General features: G+C 36.5%; 1 protein-coding gene across 2 annotated transcripts; it reads left to right on the top strand.

Moving 5' to 3' along the window:
- Window positions 1-7,686: 7,686 nt before the first annotated feature.
- Window positions 7,687-20,190, top strand: ccr8.2 (C-C motif chemokine receptor 8.2). Of its 2 annotated transcripts, none has more exons than XM_039669139.2 (5): window positions 7,687-8,863; window positions 10,126-10,176; window positions 10,846-10,920; window positions 18,799-18,873; window positions 18,954-20,190. In XM_039669139.2, the coding sequence occupies exons 1-5, from the start codon at window positions 8,787-8,789 to the stop codon at window positions 20,029-20,031; spliced, it is 1,356 nt and encodes a 451-aa protein (XP_039525073.2). In that variant the 5' UTR covers window positions 7,687-8,786; the 3' UTR covers window positions 20,032-20,190. The 2 variants fall into 2 exon arrangements, with proteins under 2 accessions (XP_039525073.2, XP_039525074.2); XM_039669140.2 differs by lacking the exon at window positions 7,687-8,863 and adding an exon at window positions 9,100-9,139.
- Window positions 20,191-21,732: the final 1,542 nt, after the last annotated feature.

Raw genomic sequence — 21,732 nt, 5'->3', positions numbered from 1 at the left:
TTTTACTGTTCAAATAGTGGCAGGCTAGGACTAAAGTGGACTTGGTTGGTTTCTGCTTGTGTCTAGAAAGTGCTGGTACTTTGAAAGTTGTATGGTAACATAATTAAAGCCAGTAACTAGCAAGTACACTACTTTATGTTAAATACAGATAGTTTAGGGGTTGAATAAATTAAATAATCGGCTACCTGTTATGAAATGCTTCCCACATACATGTGTGAGGGGTCTTTGGGTCCCACAATCCTCAATCTGGTGCTTCCCTCTTTATCGCCTGAAGCCATAACATTCTTCTTTCCGCTTGTTTTATTCGGCATGGTAAAGGTATAAATTTTAAACCAGGTGTTTTAAAAACATTTGAGGTCCAGCTCACCACGCAACAACTTTTGGGCATGTTATTTTTGTTCTTCTGTTACCGGAGTAGACAAAATTCAGACCGTGTCAAAATAGAGAATCCAGACCGAGACCGTTTGTTTTCCCCCAAAAAGGGGCGTTAACCTTCGATGACGCAAAAGTAGCGTTGCCTTATGAGTGATAATGAAAGACACCTGCTGTGAGACGCGCGCCGGTCTCACGTCTCTCAAGGTGGAGCGAAAGCATAAAATGAGGAGTGACGACGGCAGATCGAGAGAGAAACAGGCCTGATTTTATGTTGTGTTTTGTTTCTGTTGTGTGTAGACAGCAGTCTTATACTTTTGTTTTGTATTTGTTCATTTTACTATTAAAATGTTTAAATGTTCGCTGGTTCCCCCCTCCTTCTTCCCACAACAATGAACCCTGTTAACGTTGCATTGGCAAACTCATTAGTGAATTACTCCTCGTTTGTTTTTCTTTCTATATGGTGAAGTACCACATGACACCAGGATGTTCAGTCAGGCAAAACTATGATGGTTCACACCACAACACAAACATCCTCAGTGCAGTTCCTCCATCAGCCTCAGCTGCTCTTCACTATTTTGCGGCTCGTAAAGATAGCCACGAACATCGTGCAGCAGACTTTCAAAATCCTCTTCTGCCATATCGTATTTAGTTTCTTCCATTATTGTCATAACTTGCTATCTCCACAGCGCTTGTTACCTTAGCTTCCAAACAAGATGGCTGATATTGATTTCAGTATCTGCAATTGAAGTCCCACCCACTGATCAGTAATAGGCCTGTAGCGTGAGTGGGTCTTACACCCTTGAATAATGAGGAGCTAATGTTTGTAGTCTCTACACTTTTCAATGAAATGTGACTTCCTGATTATGACACAAAATGACGATTTTTACGTCATAATAAGCAGAAAGTAAAAGACTTAACTCCTTAATTCTCCCATCTTAGGGGGAAATAAGGGAACAAACCATGACCATTCAAAAAATATGACCGGGTTTCTAAAGATACAAAGGTTAATGCAAATTGGTGAAGTGTCCCTTTAACCTGGCACCCAGTTAACAATTTTTTTTCCAGGCAGACTGAAACCTGGATGGTCTTATTCCTAGAAGTTGTATCAAAAGGTCAGCCAATCAGATTACAATTTTACTATACCAAGAAAGTGCTTTCCAGGTTGTGTGCAATATACTGTACGGCTGTAGGAGTGAGGAAGTTCTGATGCTGATACTATCTGCATAGCAAGTTTACTTTGCTGCAGTGGTACAAATTATCCAAAAATGTGTTACATGCGAAAGTGAACAATAAATGTAAACAATACATGTGTCAAACGTTTACATACATGACAAGATTCACATCTGAATTATTATTCCATCCCTTTTCTGCTATTTATCCAGGGGTAGGTCTGGGTGACAGCAGCATAAGCAAAGCAGCCCATGTGTCCTTTTCCTTGGCCACTTCTTACAACTCCTTATGGGGGGCCCCAGGGTGTTTGTACACCAGCTGAGATATACAATCCCTCTATTTTGTCATGGGTCTACTCTGGGGGCATCCACCCAGTGGGACATGCCCAGAATACCTCAACAGGGAGGAATCCAAGAGGCATCTTTACCAGACTCTCATTTAACTCCCCTACAGAGTTTAGTTTCAACCCTGATCAAAGACACTGGAGCAAGCTAATCAATGTCTTCTGAGTTATCAGTAAATTATTGGTACATATGAGATTGATTAGGGTTGGAGCTAAACTCTGCAGGGTAGTGGCCCTCCAGGGCCGGATTAGGGGAGCCCTGCTGCCTTAGGATAAGTTCAGCCACCATCCAGGGAAAACTCATATTGGATGCTTGTTTTTACAATTTTATTATGACCGTAGATGCAGGTTGGGACATAGATCACTAGAAGAGGGATACTGGAGCCCTTTGCTGGAGCCAGGCCTACGAGAGGAACGCCTGTTGACCGCTGTGTCTTTATGTTTTCCCAGACAGCAACATAGTGTCGGCCCAGATCAGGCCCACATCAGGGCCATGTGGAATCCACGTGTACCAGATGTGGGCCGAAACTGGGTTGACACAATGTTACTGACGGATTTAGACAACGCATTCTCATCCCTAGGCGTCATCTAACTGACAATTTTGACCATGCTTCAACATCCGACCCAACTAGGAAAGCGTCATCTAACTGACGCTAAAGGGTCCCTGAAGCGTCGGATATTGAAGCATGGTCAAAATGCTTCCCAAGGCATCAGTTAGAAGACGCCTTGGGATGAGAATGGGCTGATTAAGAGCATAAATGCATTTAAAGGGTCTCTAAACAGTATTATAGAAATGTGATTAACTAATAGGTATCACTATCTCAATAAAAATGTAAAAAGTTTAATTAATCATTTTGATATTGTTTTTTTTTCCCTTGGAAGCATATTCTCAAATGTCTTAAATCTTTCAGTGTGTTTTTGTTTAGGTCCCACTTTTTATTAAGCGGCTTTAAGTACTATGTAGCCTGATTACGTCAGACTTCCTACTTCCGCTAATTTCATTTCACTCCTGTAGTGAGTCTGAGATAGCGGCCTATCTTTCAGTTTTCCACCGGCCTGAAAACAGCCGGCCAATCAACGAACAGAGGGCGGGCTGAGAGCCGTGACGTAGACGCTAAGCGCCGAGTTGACATTGCTGGTTAGAGAAATCGAAAACCGAAACAGCCGCGCAGAAATGGGAAACAAGACACGTGATGCAATTCGCTCTGTTATGGAGAACATTCCGGGGTTTTTCAAACTGAAGCAAAAGTCGTTTACAGCCACGTTCACTCCGGTATTTCGCTCGCATCATCAGTGTTTACAGCTAGGACCGGCGCGTGCACTTCTGCCGCTCTAGGCAAAAAAACAATTTTGCTGCCCCTCTATTTGCAGCGTATACCAGCAAAAACCAGCATGCTTGGCCATTACGTAGCTTGCACAACGCGCATATACTTTTGATTCTCTCATCAACACAGATGCAGCCGTTTTTATTTTTGCAAATCATTATAACAAGGAAAAATATTAACACTTCAAGCTTAGGCATTTAGGCTACCCAATTTTTTCAGGCTAATTGTAGTAATGACGGATCAGACCTGTTTGGCCATAACTATATGCATAACTATAAGGACATAACTTACCCCCATTCAACGTCAGTTCTCCGTCTTTTACGGCCATGACAAGAAAGTCGGTCTCCTCGGCTGTGAACGCTCCTGGTGCGCTCTTATTATCATATTATTATTATCATAATAATAATCCACAATATTTCGTTTCGACATCCTGCTGCATTAGTCCCAGATATGTGATTCATGAACGATCTGTTCATTGTGTATGTCACGTGACAAATGAACGTAAGACTCGGAAGATAAAGTGATTATTTATGTTCCCTGTAAATCATTTTTTACTGCATTATGATTTCTTAAAGGATTAGTTCACTTTTGAAAAAACTTTTGCTGATAAGTTACTCACCCCCATGTCATCCAAGATGTCCATGTCTTTCTTTCCTCAGTCGAAAAGAAATTAAGGTTTTTGATGAAAACATTCCAGGATTTTTCTCCATATAATGGACTTACTTGGGAACCAGACAGTCAAAGTTCGAAAAGACAGTTAATAACAGTTTCAGATGCAGCTTCAAATGTCTTTAAACGACACCAGACGATGAATAAGGGTCTTATCATGCGAAATGATCGGTTATTTCAAAACTTATTCCAAAAATGTAACTTTGGGACAAATGCTAGCCTTACTCTATTCTGTAAGGCGCGTTTGTAACGTCAGGTAATACGTAATTACGTTCAAAAGGTCACGGGCGACGTAGCCGGAAGTACAGAATCAAAATCGTCCGACATCGTTGTTTTACCTTTTAAATCCTTTTTTTGTAAACAGCGTTTGAGTTAGTTTCCACGTTCAACCTATGCGTTCAACTTGTAAACACTGACTCTGTACGGCTACGTCGCCCGTGACCTTTTGAACGTAATTACGTATTAGGTGACGTTGCAAACATCACAGAATAGCCTCACAGAATAGAGCAAGGCTAGCATTTGTCCTTAGAAAAGTTACATTTTTGGAATAAGTGGAAGTGGAAGTGGAAGTTCGATCATAGATTTGAGTTCGATGCATAATGTCTCGATGCGGCCGTGTCGCCGCATAACATACGTCATAAATAAACTCATCTGATTGGCTTACGGGTAACCAATGATTTTAAACTTCAGAGAAGCGCTCCCTTGCGAGAGAGAAAACACTTCTCTATTATGCCATTCCAGACTCTGTCTACGAAGAAAAGTGAAGTAGCAGAGTCTGGTATTACCAGGTTAAGTACTATGTACTTATGTACAAAATGAATAACTTATTTAGTATATGCTACAATGGATTTATTGGCTTACATGTTTTTTACATTGTACTTATATTTTAAAAAATACCAGCATGTAATTACAGCTGTAATTAATTTATGTAATTACATTTGTAATTACACAGTTGAGCCTTCCTTTACACCTTAACCCACCCTTATACCTAACCATACCACCACACCTGTCCCTAACCTTATCAGTATCACATCTCACTAGCAGAAAAAAGTCTTTTACAATAAAACATGAACACATTAAGTACATTGTATTAATTTTTCCGATATAAGTAGTGCTTAAAGCCACTTAATATAAAGTGGGACCATTTGTTTTTTCTTTTTTTACTCTCTCTGTCAAGTTGTATAAATCTGTCTGTTGGTTGAGCTTGTTCTTGGGTATGAACTATGCCTTGCAGTTCCACAAGCCCTCCAGCAGACAATACTTTTGACCAATGTTGTTTCTCTGTTTCTAGTTTTGCAATTCAAGCTATAGACCGCTACTCACTACGAGCCTATCTGTGGATTGTAATGATCTTTCTTTAACCATCAAGCTAAGTTCCTCATCCAGTTCTGATTCTTCATATATCTACTCGACCATCATTACTCCAGTTCTAACACAGTCTCATCCCAAAAAGTCATATAACTGACGTTTTGGGACGTATTTTGACCATACGTCAATATCCGCCTTTTTAGGGCCCCCTTAAACGTCGGTAGATGGCGATACCGGGCCGTCATACAACTGACGCTTTACCTTTAACGTCAGTTAGGTGACGGGTTAGGTTTAGGGTTAGGTTTAGGTATGGGGTAGAGTTAGGATCCCATCTACCGACGTTTAAGGGGGCCCTAAAAAGGCGAATATTGACGTATGGTCAAAAGACGTCCCAAAACGTCAGTTATATGACGTCTTGGGATGAGACCGGGTTGCCAGTTCACATCCGTGCCTCTGTTCGATAAACACGGTTTAATTACTACTCACCTGTCTGCTTCTCTCTATAACCGTGACAAAACCGATTTACATTTTATTTTGACATTTAATCTGTTACATTTTAATGTCAAATTCAGAAATGTATTACAATATCAAGTGTTCAAGATACATTTTAGTTTAAAAAAATTCTTGACTCAACTTTTTTTGAGGGTTTGTTTTTGTTTTTAAACAAAAAAAGACAAACTGCATCACAAGGAAGGAAGAAAAGAAGGGGAAAAAATTGCAAGATATCACAGTACAAAAGAAACTTGAATGTTTCCCGTGCAACAGCTAGTTGCACTAAGATGTAAGATCCACAGAAATGTTCAAGTTCTTGAGTCAGTTAAAACATTTATCAGTAACACTTTAAAATAATGGTCAGTAGTTAACAAGTAGCTATGCAGGAAGTAATAGGTAGTACTGCATTAACACAGAAGTTAATACTATTAACTAATATGGAAGCAATATTAACTAATCATTAAGTAATAGGTAATTTAGTACAAAGGTAGTTCCTTGGTAGGTATTTGATTGTTACTAAAGAAATATATCCTCATTGAGAACTACTTGTGAACTAAGAAATAATAACCAATTAATTACTAATCACAAAAGTAACATGTCTAAAAAGTGAACAATTGTGGGGGTTTTATACTCTTAACATGGTCATAACATTTCAGAAGCACGTGCCTCAAATGGGTTCTTTGTGGAAACCAGTTTATGAAGTTTATACATCCCCCCAAATACATTAGCTAGGTTGAGATTGTGACCACTACTCTTGCCAGGATGGACGCATGTTCTCTGTTTATTTAAAACTTAAACATAAAATAATCCTAATAAAGACAGTTTTTAAAAATAAACCTTAAATAATTAGGAAGTGATGCTGACACTCTCATGATTGGATTAGTTCACTATTATGAGCTCTATTGAATGTCAGTCACATATATCTCAGACTCCAAAGACCTATAACTTTATGTTCCAGTAGCTGCCTGAGGAGGACTTCTCTTATGACATGAATATAAACACTGATGTTCACTTGTCAAAAACAATTAGCATCTTTAATGAAGAAATTGGCTGCATTTATGTTACGATAAGCGCAAAAAAACAGATCTACCAGATTACAGTGTTTGTTAGAATATTAGTGCCTATAGAACCTGTACAGTATGTGTCAAATATAAAATTAAATTACTTGTATCATTTGTGAAAAACATGTTAACTCCTCAATAACTACTTAAGCGTTACCTTGTCATCCCGCAGGAACTACTAGTGATGTGGCCCATTATTTTAAAGTGAAAAACATGTTAACTCCTAACTAACTACAAGTGTAACCTTGTCATCCCGCAATGTTTACACAAGGTAACACTTGTAGTACTTTAAAATAATGGGCCACATCACTAGTAGTTCCTGGGGGATGACAAGGTAATGCTTAAGTAGATTTATTGAGGAGTTAACATGTTTTTCACAAAAGATACAAGTAATTTAATTTTATATTTGACACATACTGTACAGGTTCTGTGAGGCACTAATATTCTAACAAACACTGTAATCTGGTAGATGTGGTTTTTTTGCGCTTATCGTAATATAAATGCAGCCAATTTCTTCATTAAAGATACAAATTGTTTTTGACAAGTGAACATCAATGTTTATATTCATGTGCTAAAGAGAAGTCCTCCTCAGGCAGCTACTGGAACATAAAGTTATAGGTCTTTGGAGTCTGAGATATATGTGACTGACATTCAATAGAGCTCATAATAGTGAACTAATCCAATCATGAGAGTGTCAGCATCACTTCCTAATTATTTAAGGTTCATTTTTAAAAACTGTCTTTATTAGGATTATTTTATGTTTAAGTTTTAAATAAACAGAGAACATGCGTCCATCCTGGCAAGAGTAGTGGTCACAATCTCAACCTAGCTAATGTATTTGGGAGGATATATAAACTTCATAAACTGGTTTCCACAAAGAACCCATTTGAGGCACGTGCTTCTGAAATGTTATGACCACGTAAAACCCCCACAATTGTTCACTTTTTAGACATGTTACTTTTGTGATTAGTAATTAATTGGTTATTATTTCTTAGTTCACAAGTAGTTCTCAATGAGGATAAATTTCTTTAGTAACAATCAAATACCTACCAAGGAACTACCTTTGTACTAAATTACCTATTACTTAATGCTTAGTTAATATTGCTTCCATATTAGTTAATAGTATTAACTTCGGTGTTAATGCAGTACTACCTATTACTTCCTGCATAGCTACTTGTTAACTACTGACCATTATTTTAAAGTGTTACCCATTTATCTAATACCACTTTTACCATTACTATTGCTCGTACTTGGGGTTAGTGATATTAACAAAACCCTCAGAACCCCGAACACCAGCATCATGGCAGTGAATTTGTTCATACGAGCAAGCACCATTTAAATTTCAACGTTTACATATGTTACTTTTGAGTTTATAAGTTCTACTGTCTGTAGAACCAGAAAAGTGTGCTGAATTTTTTTTTTTTTAAACTCTTGCCAGGTAAACAAGAACCCGCAAAAGAGTTTCATTCCCTCCTTCAGTTTCATATTTTCTGTTTTAGTGTTTAGTTACTAATTCAGATGGTGCAGACAATCTTTATGTTATTTAACCCTAAATCACTTGAAGAACCCCAAAGGCCATCTTAATGTAGAAGTTAAGTTGCCTCAGTTTGGGCATCTGTTTTTACAACACTTTAAAGTGGTTGGGGTGTGTGAGTGTTTAAAACCACATGCTAACACTATTGCTCAGCTTTCCTGACTACCTGTGCAATGCTGAGTATATATTTTTTTCTACTGGCCGTTTATCACCATATGATTTTTGCATCATTTTTTTTTCCTTTTTTGACCCATTAACACTATGAAGTTTATATTGGTGCACCACTGTTTTCACATAAAAAAGACAAGTTGTGATGTAATTTCCTCTAGACTGTAGACAAAACATGACAGGAGCCAATCGGGTCATTGCCATTGCAGTCAATATGAAACTAGTCCTGCATTCTGCAAAGCCCCTATACCCCAGTTTACCTCTACAGAGGAAGTGTTACAAACCAATACCCTGAGAAAAAAAAAATATATAACAGATCATGTTATTTTGATCGATCTCATATGATACGATCTTATCGCTCATCTCAACTTCCCTTCTTTGCTCGGAAGGTCAGAGGGCAACACCAATTATCACATTTGTGAGTATTCCTGGCAGCACATTTTTTTATTTGACCTCTTTTTTTAAATAGTATGCACAAACGTAAGCTGCATGTTTATTTATTGAATATGCCTAGAGAGCCTTATCCCCCACTTTCATTGCAAACACCTGTTGTATCAGTTTTTGAAATGGAAGGGGTTATGGTTTCACACGTTATGTTTGGTAAACCAGCTTTTGGAAAAAAAAAAGAGTCACAGAATAAGCCTGAATGTCACAGGTGGTTTGCACTTCAGACCGATGCTCATAATGCTCGTAGGTATGTGAAATCTTCCGTTACGATAATAAATCATTCATACTTTATTATTTCAAGTGGTTGGATACATTTTTTTTTATTAAAATAGTTTTAAAATTAATATGTATATATTAAATAAAAACTATTAAATACAAATTAGAAAATATCCTTAATTAATTAAACAACAAATTTGTCTATATGATCCATTATTATTATTACCATTTGGTTCAATGTTCAATGTGCTTTGTCTATATTTGTCTGAAGAGGTGAACTTGCCCCTGTCACTTGTCTCCTTTAGTTGCTCACTGCGGGTTTTAAGGCATATTATTTGTAAAGATGCTTTAACTCACACACACACACACAAATAAATTCTTAATTATTTAGCTGTAAAATAAAATATTACCATGTATTGTATATTTAAGTTCAATAAATATTTATGTTCTGTACAAATAGATTTATATTAATATATTGTGCTTATCAAAGAAAGATGACAGAATATTAATCATGTTCTTTCTCTTGTTCTTCTTTTGATAATTATGAACATAATTAGTAGTACACTAATACTACTGTTAACAGTGTAATGTAGCATTACTAACAATTTCGTTTTTTTCATGGCATTTATTAAAAAGGATAATATTAATTTATGTACGTTTTATACCATTTATACCACTGTTTATACCAAAAAGAACTAAAAAGAAATTAACCAGCGCAAAAATGTTTCTTTGTTATTTCATGTTTGCTTTATTATACAACCAATTTTACCACACAGAATCTCATTAAGTGTACCCATTGAGGAAAGTACCTTACTGCTTATTTATATTTAATTCTACTGTGACATAACGGCTCATATCATCATTCAAGATTGTCCAAAATAATAATAAAAAAATCATGTAAACAATGTAAATATATCAATTTCATCAGTTTGCTAATTTTGTTGTACTAATGCCTTAAAGATGATCTATTTGCAGAATTACTATGCTAACTTCTGTTACCCTGTTTGTCTAATACAGTAAGAACGCCTCCGGTTCTCTGATTATGAATCATACAGCTGCCTTACTGAGGTAAGACCAAACTTCATCTCCAAATTTAAAGACAACATAAAAATAACATTGAAATCAGTCTTGTATATATAAGTTATTCAGTTTTTAAACCAATAGATTTCTTTACGAAAAGCTGAATTCGTACAGTGTCAATTGTACGAAACGTGATTGTTAGAAAAAAGTAGGCCCAACCTAACAGACCCGTCACTGAAGCCCATTCAAAAATGTAAACAGTAAATGAGATTTTATGAATTCACTAATTAGCCACCAATTCACTAAAATAGATATGAATTGCCCTGACGTTATATAATGCGTCAGAGCAAATGTGTCATATATACCTGATGAGTGTTGTCCAATCAAATCACATTTCCCCTTTTACAAATCAAATTGTTTCAAAGATTCCCAATAATAATAAAAAAAACAACAGTATTAATGTTGCAAAGTTCTACAGTTATGAAATGGATTTCAGCTGTTCTAAAAAAAAAAAAAAGTGTCATTATTTAGCTCAGTTTGGTTCACATTTAGTTAAATAGTAGTGTGAATGAAATTAAATACAATTTGGATGCTTTTTTTGTTTGTTTTTGCTTTGGATTGCTTTTTTTGTTTCAGTGTTGATTCAGTTGATGATTGTACAGTATGATCCATTTGCACTGTATAAGTTTCTTTCCCTCTTCTCTTTGTCATGAACAGGACCTCTGCACAGCCTCCATGGACAGGAATGGTCACCAACAGCACACTTGATCTAAATGATCAAGCATTGTCCAGGTGAGGCCATATCAAATTTATTAGTCATATTTCAAGAAGGATTCTTTCCTTTCCTGAGTTGATGTTCCTCAAAAACACAAAAAAAATGTGATTGGATTTTGTTACTCACTGATTCTGAAGAGACTCCTGACAGTTCGCTCTTCCAGGAGGCAGGCCATGCGTCTAGCCATTGTGGTGATGGTGGTCTTTATATAGTGTTGCAGCTTTTGTGAAAGCTTTAGAGCTAAAATAATGGATACCTGATTCCTGTGCCAACAGGAAGGCCATCCGTCTATATCAAACTAGCTCTATGAAATACACTGTAAAATCTAATTAGTACACCTTACTTGAAAAAAGCATGCAAACCGATTGCACTCAAAAAACTGAGTAAAGTGAAATAGGAATAATATGTAGTACTAACAAGTGCATTCCTAGTAGTGTACCACTTACAAGAGAGTTCCAGTAACTTAAAATAATTTCTATACTATACTTGATCTTTTACTTTCCAGTATCTGTGAACCGAGGAAGTGTACTCCCAGAGTGCATTGCGGCATGAATAAATTAATTGCTTTATTTTACTATTTTTGGCTTTATTACAATTTTATTTGCTATCGTTATTGGGGTTATACTGAAAAGAGACAGCAAATAAAATTGTAATGTCTAATTAATTAAATGATTTTTTTTAAATGTAACCACTGTTGTGGTTTGCATGCTGAATGTTGAAGTCTGTGTGTGACTCAACCAAAATTGCAAGATATTGTCACAAATATAGAGGGATTATATCAACCCAATTAAAGATTTATGCCATAAGCGTTAGCAATAAAATGTTAAAAGATCATTATTATACATGAAATATATTTATGTTATATATAATCTATTAATTAATTTAAGTATGTGTGTTTGTATATATATATATATATATATATATATATACTGTATATATATATATATATATAAATTACTTCATTTCCTTTGAAATCAAATAATTATGATTTCAAGTTGCATCACTGCAAACAATTGGAAGAGAACAATAATATAAATTAAGTTCCAAGTGCCCAACCAAAGGGAACATCAATCACAATAATGGTGAGAAAGGGAAATCAACAAGTCAACTAAAGAATTTTGATGTTCTTCCAAAAATAGTTAGGTGTATTGACAATAACACTCAAGATGACTGGAAAATGAGCGAAAGCAAATTGAAAATGGTACTCAAACCAGTCAAGTAATGTTTACAAGGTTTTTCTGAGTAACGAAAGCACACATGCAAACAGTACAGATTACTAAGAAATTTTAAGTAAGTTCAACAAATTATTGCACTTTAAGTAAAGTTAACAAAAAATTCTTAGTAAGAACAATGTTAGATTTTACTAATCAATCATAACTAGTTATAATTCATTATGAATATTTGGATCAGTTAAAACCCTCTAGGGTCTACGGTGTTTTTGGGGTCCTTGAGATGTTTTGACATGCCCTAACGTTTGTCCTTTTTTCAGTTGCTTATAAACACATTATGGCACAGGTGAAATTACACTCTATTTAGCACAAACAGAGCTACCATAATATGTGAGCAACATGTATGTATGTTTTTGCTTCAAAATGATCTGATGAAATGAAATCATCCTGCTTTATCATTCAGATAAAACAACAGATTGGTTTAATTTGTGAAAAACATTTTTTTTTTTTTTAGTTTGGAAAGGCAATATGCGAATGGGTGTGAACGGCCCAACCCTCTCAATTAGGTGGTTCTCAAGTGAGGAGATAATGACGTGCATTCTTTCTTGTGTGACACACCTGAATGAAATATAAATGTGTGCCTATATGTGTGCGTATGTGTCTGTGTGACACATATTTAGGCAGGCAATGTGTCTAGTCATTGTGGTGATGGTGGTCACACACACACACACACACACACACACACACATATATATATATATATATATATATATGGGCCATTCTATAGAATTGGTTCAAAGATAGAGTTGAAAACATCTTGAAAAGTAAATTGTCTTTTTCTATAAACGTCATATTGACTGTTTTTGTTTTGTTTTGTTTTTAAAGTAGGACAATACAGTTTACCAAGGGAAAGAGAGCTGAAGCAGAATACAGGACAGCAAGAAGTTATAGCATTGTTTGATGTTCAGTATTTGAGCAATGTTGCTGGGCAATCTTGGCGACTGATTGTTGCTTGGGCACTTTCCCATTGAAAATGGGCAATAGATTTCCATCTGCATAATTTAGATCGGTCATGGACCCTGTGTCTCATCTGGTTGCCCGTTGATGGCAACATTTCCCAGCAGCATTGCTCAAAAAGTTGTCCTGTGTATCATCACCTTAAGAGAGAGCTGATCTTGATGATCACTGATTTTTAAAGCGAGAAAATGTCACACCCTCTGGAGGTGCTTGAGCCAATGCGAAGCCAAAATGAGAATTTTTTGTCCCCTGTTTAATGTTTAATTTCAAGTCAAGTCAAGTCACAATTATTTATATAGTGCTTTTTACAATAGAGATTGTATCAAAGCAGCAGTGATAACATGAAAGTAATACAACACAGATCAATAATATTGTTGAATATTAAATGCCCCCAATTTCATTGGGTGTTTACGAAACAAAATCTTCAAGATTCTCATAATACTAATGCGTCATAAAGTTAGCAAAATGTAATGTAAATTAACAAATGGGGGACGAAGATTGGATTTTATAGAGACTAAACATGCTACACATATGATTTTGGTTACCCATAATATGCCAGTCATGTTTCAGACCAAAATAGTTTAGTAGAGAGAATGAAACATAGGCCAAACCACATAAAAGGAAAATTATTACATTTACATTTACTCATAGCTGACGCTTTTATCCAAAGCGACTTTTATCCAAAGCGACAATTGCTATATATATCGCACGCCTCTGAAGCAACTAGGGGTTAAGAGTCGTGCTCAGGGACACATTGGTATCTCACAGTGGATTTGAACCTAGGTCTCTCACACCAAAGGCATGTGTCTTATCCACTGCGACATCACCAACCCCTGGAAAATTAGATACATGTTAAGACATTTATCACATGGACAATGGGTTCTGCCAGTGTTGGCTTCATTTGTGGCGGAAGTTTCATAGAACTTTGTTGGACATCCAATAAGGATTGACATGGATGAGAAAAATATTTTCCTTCCAGTACATCTACAGACAGAAAGTCCCAATTCAGCCACTTTTTGCTGTTATTGTCAAGTGTGTCAATTGTACGAATAATACGATTGTTAGAAAATTAGAATTAGCCACCAATTCACCAAAAACGTAAAATAGTTACGAATTGCCATGACATTCTATCGGGGCAGCACAGGACAGAAGCCATGACTTACCCCTTTTCCACCAAAAAAAAAAACTGGTTCGGAACTGGTGCTGGTTCAAAGTTGGTTCGGAGTTGGTTCAACTTGCGAACTGCTTCAGAACCTGTTTGTTTTTCCACTAACTAGAGCGCCCAGGGAACGACATCGTTACGTCACGGTGTACGTCGCCATACGTTTTAGCTAAACGCTTGCAAGTAACATTACTTTGGGATTATCTCCAACTCGTGTACCAAGAAGGGTTTAAAAACAATTGAAATATGTAAGTCTTTTAATCTTTTTGTTACGTTCCAGCCCCCAAAAAGGGAGGGTATCCTGATAACCCTCTGCTCAGACCCACAAATGCCAGCAAAAGAGGAATGGAGTCATGGTGCAAGAAAAGGAGACAAATTCCAAATACCATACAAACTGTGTTTTTATTTTTGTCACGGTAATAATGCAAATGATAAACAAATTTAAGGGAGAAAAGGGGAGAGCTGGACGAACCAAAGAAAAGAAATAAACAAAAAATACCCCACCACTAACCTACACTAATTATACACATCACCTATCTGGCACACGATCAAGGCGCCCCAACCAAAATTACAGATGGTGGTCCGCCCAGGTCTAACTGGTGTTTATAGACAGAGAAGTATGCCTACGGGTGATGTATACCCCGAGGTAGCTCTAAATCTACTCCCCCAACTCCCTATAAAACAAAGAACAAGAAAAAGAAGTTAACACAAATAATAATACAGTTTTTTTTATTCGCTTTGGTACTATTTTCACAAGTAAGGTGTACATTTTCAAAACTCTTAGTGCTAATATCACAACAGATCATCAAAAGTGCACTTTTTTCAAACATTTCATCATGTTTTCAACTGTGTTAGTACAATTCACACAATCACAAAGTGTCCTTTTCACAACACAAAATAAGCGTTTCATCTACATTATTGTTTCATTCACAGTAACTGCCTTTCATAAAGCTCTTACTATCAAACATTTGATTTGCATCTCTTTTTGTTCAGTTTAATACTTTTGTCTATTATTTAATCCAACAGATCTTAATGGTTAATCAATTAATAATTTGGTAAACCTATAGATTTTCATTTCAGCAATATACAGTATACAGTATAAAATAGTACCAAAGCGAATAAAAAAAACTGTAATAATATTTCACAAACAACAAACTCAGTCCTGCTGTTCAAGTTCCAAAAGTGGAACACAAAGCTAGTGTTACTAGCTAACAAATCAGATTACAACATTATCAAAAACATTGTCAAATGTTCCAATCCTAATCTCAAATAGACAACAATAAAGTAATCTACCAGCCACAAGGTTTCCCAAAAAGGGCTACCAACCACACTAACAGCAGGAACCAAGTGCAAAGCCCAGAGCAGAGAGTGAACAGATCCAAAACTAGGCTTTTTAAAGAGCCCAGCCAGCTGCAGCCACTGACGAGTAGGAGGAGTTCCAAGATCCAATCAGCCGTTGAACCACCAATCAGCTGCTGGAATGGTTATTGACTATGTGCACGAGAAAAATGCTAACTTCCGCCTTGAGGGCGGATGTTGGGTACTTCGGTTCCGGTTGCCGTTGTTTACATCCTACATCAGTGGACCGGCTATCTAAATATATTTGTCTGAAACTATGTTCGTTTGTTCATTGTCAAGTCAACCAACACAGTTTTCACTCATATTTGGGTGGAGCCAGGCGCTGCTGCATTGTGAAAAGTAAACGATATTTCACATTTTGTCACCGCACCCAAGCAGTCGCTTCACAGAGTGGAGCGTTGCGTATCCATGACAACTAGAAGGAAGTTTTTAGGCTACTAATTATTTATTATATTATACCCTTTAACCAGGAGAAGCCCCTGGGTTTAGAACCTATTTTGAAAAGGAGACCTGTTTAGAAATATGTGTGAACAGCCTAATATGTGTTAAACAGCCTAACTTGATAACGAACGAACCAACGTCGGATACCTTTACTCCCTGTATGACATGTATAGTGGTTGTCAACACTGATCTATATGACGATAGTGGTTGTCAACAACATAGCCTCTGAACATCATAAACAAAACAATGGCCAACACAAACTGTTCTGGAAAACGCACTTTCTAACGCATGATTTCGCATTTTATAATGTATAGAGAGAACAGTTACCAAATCGCATAGCTTGAGCACGTAGCATGGCAACATTAATGTCCGAGTGATTCCACGTGTACCGCATATGTACACGCCGTCAAATGTCCGAGCGAAACAAAACAAAATGTAGATCTACATCTGGGAAGCGATATTTATTTTTTCCTAGGATGGTAGGAGTGACGGGTAGGTTGGGGTTGAGGTAGGTCATATGCTATATATATATATATACACTGTGTATATATATATATATACAATAATAACGTTAAGTCAACGGTATTCATAAACACGCTGAAAAGAGATTATGCGTGTTGATAGCATGCCAAAAATACGTGATACGTGTCATACATACGCAATTTCATGAGATCAGTCTGAGCATGGATGTTGTGACTTAACGTTCCCTTCAAAATGATGCAAATACTGAGAAATGTAATATTTAAACCCCTTCTCTCTTGCTCTGGGGAGCTGGAGGAAAATCATTAGCCAGTCGATGAACATAATCGACTGTAATATTCTGCAAATGTTCAAGACATCTGGAGAAACATACATCCTCTACGTCGTCCATCAGGCTACCGGAAACTAGACACCCCATATCGGTTTCGCAGCCGGAACTAGCATATGCTAACGTGCACATAGTCCATTGAAGCCATCTTACCTGTAAGAAGAAAAACACAAGAACCACAAGCAATGCCAGAAAAGAAACGTTTGATATGTAATCTTTTCTGATAAGTTATGTACCCCTGTCTTGTGTCTTTTTTTCTTTCCATTTATTTGTTCTATATTGTTTTCTTTTTGCTTATAATGTATTCAATAAAAAAATTACAAAAATAGAAATGCTTGCGCCAACTTCAAGCATAACAATTACAAAGGCGGACTCCATCGTGTTTCTGCGAATATTCTCTTGGCTTTGCGATCCTTTATTATGGTCAGAAAAGATGTTTAGAACACATCTAAACCCGCCCCCAGCCCCCGACGTAAGCATGACGTGGTAAAAGAACGGTTCTAGTCCAGCAAAGAGTTGGTGCCGCTTTGGAACCAGTTCTCCCGGCCGAGAACCGGTTCTTTGGCTGTCGAAACACAAAGAATTGGTTCGCGCGCAGGCACCGGCTCTGAACCGGCTCTCAAAATGCTTTGGTGGAAAAGGGGCTACTGAGAGCAAATGCGTCATACCTGATTGAGTGTTGTCCAAGTCAAATCACATTTATTTATATAGGACTTTATACAAAAAAAGAGATTGTTTCAAAGCAGATTCACAGTAGTAATAATAATAATAATAATAAAACAGTATTAATGTTGCAATTTCATTACATTACATTGAAATTACATTTCATAACATTTCATTTCATTACATTTACATTTATATTTATTCATTTAGCTGACGCTATATCCAAAGCGACTTACAATTGCTATATGTGACAGAGGTCGCACGCCTCTGGAGCAACTAGGGGTTAAGTGTCTTGCTCAGGGACACATTGGTGTCTCACAGTGGACTCGAACCCGAGTATCTCACACTAAAAGCATGTGTCTTATCCACTGCGCCATCACCACCCCATTTCATCTGTAAAGCTGCTCTAAAAAGAGAAAAGTGTCAATATTTAGCTCAGTTTAGTTCACATTTAGTTAAGTAATAGTGTGAATAATGCAAAGTTCATTAAAGGACAACTCCGGCGCAAATGAATCTTTGGACTAATAACACATTGGTACCTAGTCAACCGTTCTCTGAGATTTGTTTTCATGATAATCGAATGTAAAGAGTTTAATCTCTAAAAACTGTCTAGCATTTAACACTATATACACGGCATAGACTAATGAAAAGTAAAAATCGCTAGTTAATACCACTAACAAGGCTCAAAATAGCCCCACACTAACACAGTAACATAATGAGGGTTCCTACAGTACATGCAAACCGAAGCATTGAGAACTTTGTAAGTGAACAGACCGTTCTTTAAGAAGATATTTTATAAAGACAGACCACTTCGTGTACACTTACAAAGTTCTCAATGCTTCGGTTTGCATGTACTGTAGGAACCCTCATTATGTTACTGTGTTAGTGTGGGGCTATTTTGAGCCTTGTTAATAACTAGAGATTTTTATTTTTCGTTACCCTATGCTCTAGCGTTATACGCTAAGCAATTTTTAGAGAAAAAACATTTGATTATCATGAAAACAAATCTCAGAGAACGGTAGGCACACGTGTTCTTAGACAAAAGGTTCATTTTGCGCCTGAGTTGTCCTTTAAGCAAACTGTATAGAAGATAATAGTTAATAGTGTATTCAGTATATTCTTCATAGATAATAGATAATAGTGTATTCAATATATTCTTCATACAGTGTCTGAAGAGACTTCAGTCAGTGCAAATGGATCTTCAATGAACATACTATCACCGAATCAACACTGAACTGAACAAGTCTAATTTGCCTCTTCTCTTTGTCATGAACAGGACCCCTGAACAGCCTCCATGGACAGGAATGGTCACCAACAGCACCCTTGATCTAAATTATCATGCATTTTCCAGGTGAGGTCATATCACATTTATTAGTCACAATTAAAGGAGGATCTCTGCTTTGCTTATAGTATTTTTTTCCCCTGTTCAAGTTTGGATGGACAACAGACTGAAGAGCCATATGCTACCACAACACCTGACTATTCTGATTACTACAGTTTTGGGATTGATCCATCTGCATATTCCTGTGTTTATGGAGATTATGCAAGTACCTTCCTCCCTGTGTTATACTTTCTGTTTTTTGTGGTGGGATTTCTGGGTAACATACTGGTAGTCTGGGTGGTCTTGATGGGCGTGAAGCTGAGAAGCATGACCGACATCTGTCTCCTGAACCTGGCTATAGCCGACCTGCTGCTGGTCTCCTCTCTTCCCTTCCTGGCACACTCTGCCAGAGACCAGTGGATCTTTGGAGATGGTATGTGCATTATGGTCCTCAGTGTCTACCACATTGGATTCTACAGTGGGATATTCTTCATTGTACTTATGAGTGTTGATCGATACTTAGCTGTAGTTCATGCTGTGTTTGCCTTGAGAGTCCGAACAAGGACATATGGGATCTTAGCCAGTGTGGTCATATGGATTGTTGCTGTTTGTGCATCCTTTCCTGAGTTGAAGTTCCTCAAAACCACAAACAATAATAATCATACTTATTGTACATCGTATCCAACCACTGAGAACATTTCCAATCGTTCATACAGGATTATTGGTATCTTTAAAATGAATGTCATGGGTTTAATTCTCCCACTTATTGTGATTGGATTTTGTTACTCACTGATTTTGAAGAGACTTCTGACAATTCGCTCGTCCAGGAGGCAGGCCATGCGTCTAGTCATTGTGGTGATGGTGGTCTTCTTCTGCTGTTGGGCGCCATACAATATTGCAGCTTTTGTGAAAGCTTTAGAGCTAAAAGAATTGATCCTTCTTTCTTGTCCCAAAAGCAAGGCCATCCGTCTAAGTCTTCAGATCACAGAAGTTTTGGCTTACTCACACAGCTGCATCAATCCAATGCTTTATGTGTTTGTGGGAGAGAAATTTAGGAGGCATCTTTTAAGACTCCTGTACAAGACACCCTTCAATAGATTGCAATTCATGAAGAGTTATATTATGCAGGCCACAGGATCTGTTTATTCACAGACCACTAGTGTGGATGAGAGATCCACTGCGGTGTGAGCGAAAACAATTGGTGTATAGGCCAAATAAAACCAAATATCTAATAAGGATTTACTGGGATGAGAAACATGTTTCCATGCACATGATTCCAGTACATCTACTGACAGATACAATTCAGCTTTGTTTGTTGTTATTTCCAAAATTGAACAGAATATAGAAGCCAGCTCACATTAAAAGGATCACTCTATAAAATGCTGAGTTGTTTTAACCCAAATATGGACAATCTCAAACGTTGGGTTAAAAATGTCATTAAAAAAATTAACCCAATGGCTGGGTTTGTCCATTTTTGACCCAAAGTTGGGTTAAAACAACCCAGCATTTTTTAGAGTGTGCAGTTCCATGAGATGCAAATCAAGGTTTCATTACTCAAACCGGCCAGAAACATAACACTCAGGCTTGATGTGATTGATTGACCACACATTGCAAGAGTTCAGTCTCATTGGTGAATTCATGTTGATTGGGACACTTTTCCCAATCTTTACATACAATGTCATACACAAGGCTCATAATGTTATTTGTGCATATTTTGTAAATGTTTCATATTTTTTTTCATCTTGTTTTTATTCTTATTTTTAGTGGTTTTCATGCAACTTTTACATTTTACAAGTAAATATGTATACACTCTAAAAAATGCTGGGTTGTTTTAACCCAACTTTGGGTCAAATATGGACTAACCCAGCCGTTGGGTTAAATTTTTACATTACATTTTTAACCCAGCATTTTGGGTTTGTCCATATTTGACCCAAAATTGGGTTAAAACAACCCAGCATTTTTTAGAGTGTACATATATTTGACTGTTACAGTTGTTTACTAATATTGTAATTACACTCTAAAAAATGCTGGGTTGTTTTAACCCAATTTTGGGTCAAATATGGACAAACCCGAAATGTTGGGTTAAAAATGTAATGTAAAAATTTAACCCAACGGCTGGGTTAGTCCATATTTGACCCAAAGTTGGGTTAAAACAACCCAGCATTTTTTAGAGTGTAGATGAACTATATTTTGAAACAATAAATACCTTCAATAAAGATGTATGTACAGTAAGTGTGTGTCATTGCAGAGTGATCATTTTACACTGGTGAGAACAGCAACAATGTCTGTTTACAATACTCTTTACAATACGGTCCCATAATGTCAATAATGCATTACATAATATTAACAACAAGCAATGCATTTGTTACATTATTCATTCACCTTTGTTAGTTAATAAATACATGATTTTTAAGTATTTGTAATGTTAGTTAACTAATGATAACAAATTAAACCTTATGCAGTGAGTTCCTGTAATTAGTATTTAAAAATGTTTTTTTTTTTTTTTTTTTTTTTTTTTTTTTTTGCCATAATATGTATTATGTCTGTGAGGGGACAACAAATACCTGTAACTTCAGCATTTGTTCAAAATATAAATATCTAACAATCACTAGACTGGCATAGAACTGGATTCTGTTGAACTTAAATGGAAGTTATGAGGAATTTGAAAATATTTTACTTTTTGAATAAATGTCGTTTATACAACATCTAAAACTAAGCAACTCATAAAATTAACCAGTTCTAAATGTTTAATCCATCTATTTATGATCACAAGAAAGAAAAGTAAAATAATCTCTTCTGTAATGTATTTGCTAGAGTAAATGTTAAAACAATTTAGACATGGGACATTCAGACATTTATGTTCAAAGCGAAATCTGTACAACGTGGACT

The sequence above is a fragment of the Pimephales promelas genome, chromosome 12 (assembly GCF_988280905.1).
Source record: "Pimephales promelas chromosome 12, fPimPro1.hap1.1, whole genome shotgun sequence".
Taxonomy (NCBI): Eukaryota; Metazoa; Chordata; class Actinopteri; order Cypriniformes; family Leuciscidae; genus Pimephales; species Pimephales promelas.
This window is presented reverse-complemented; position numbering and strand designations above follow the sequence as displayed.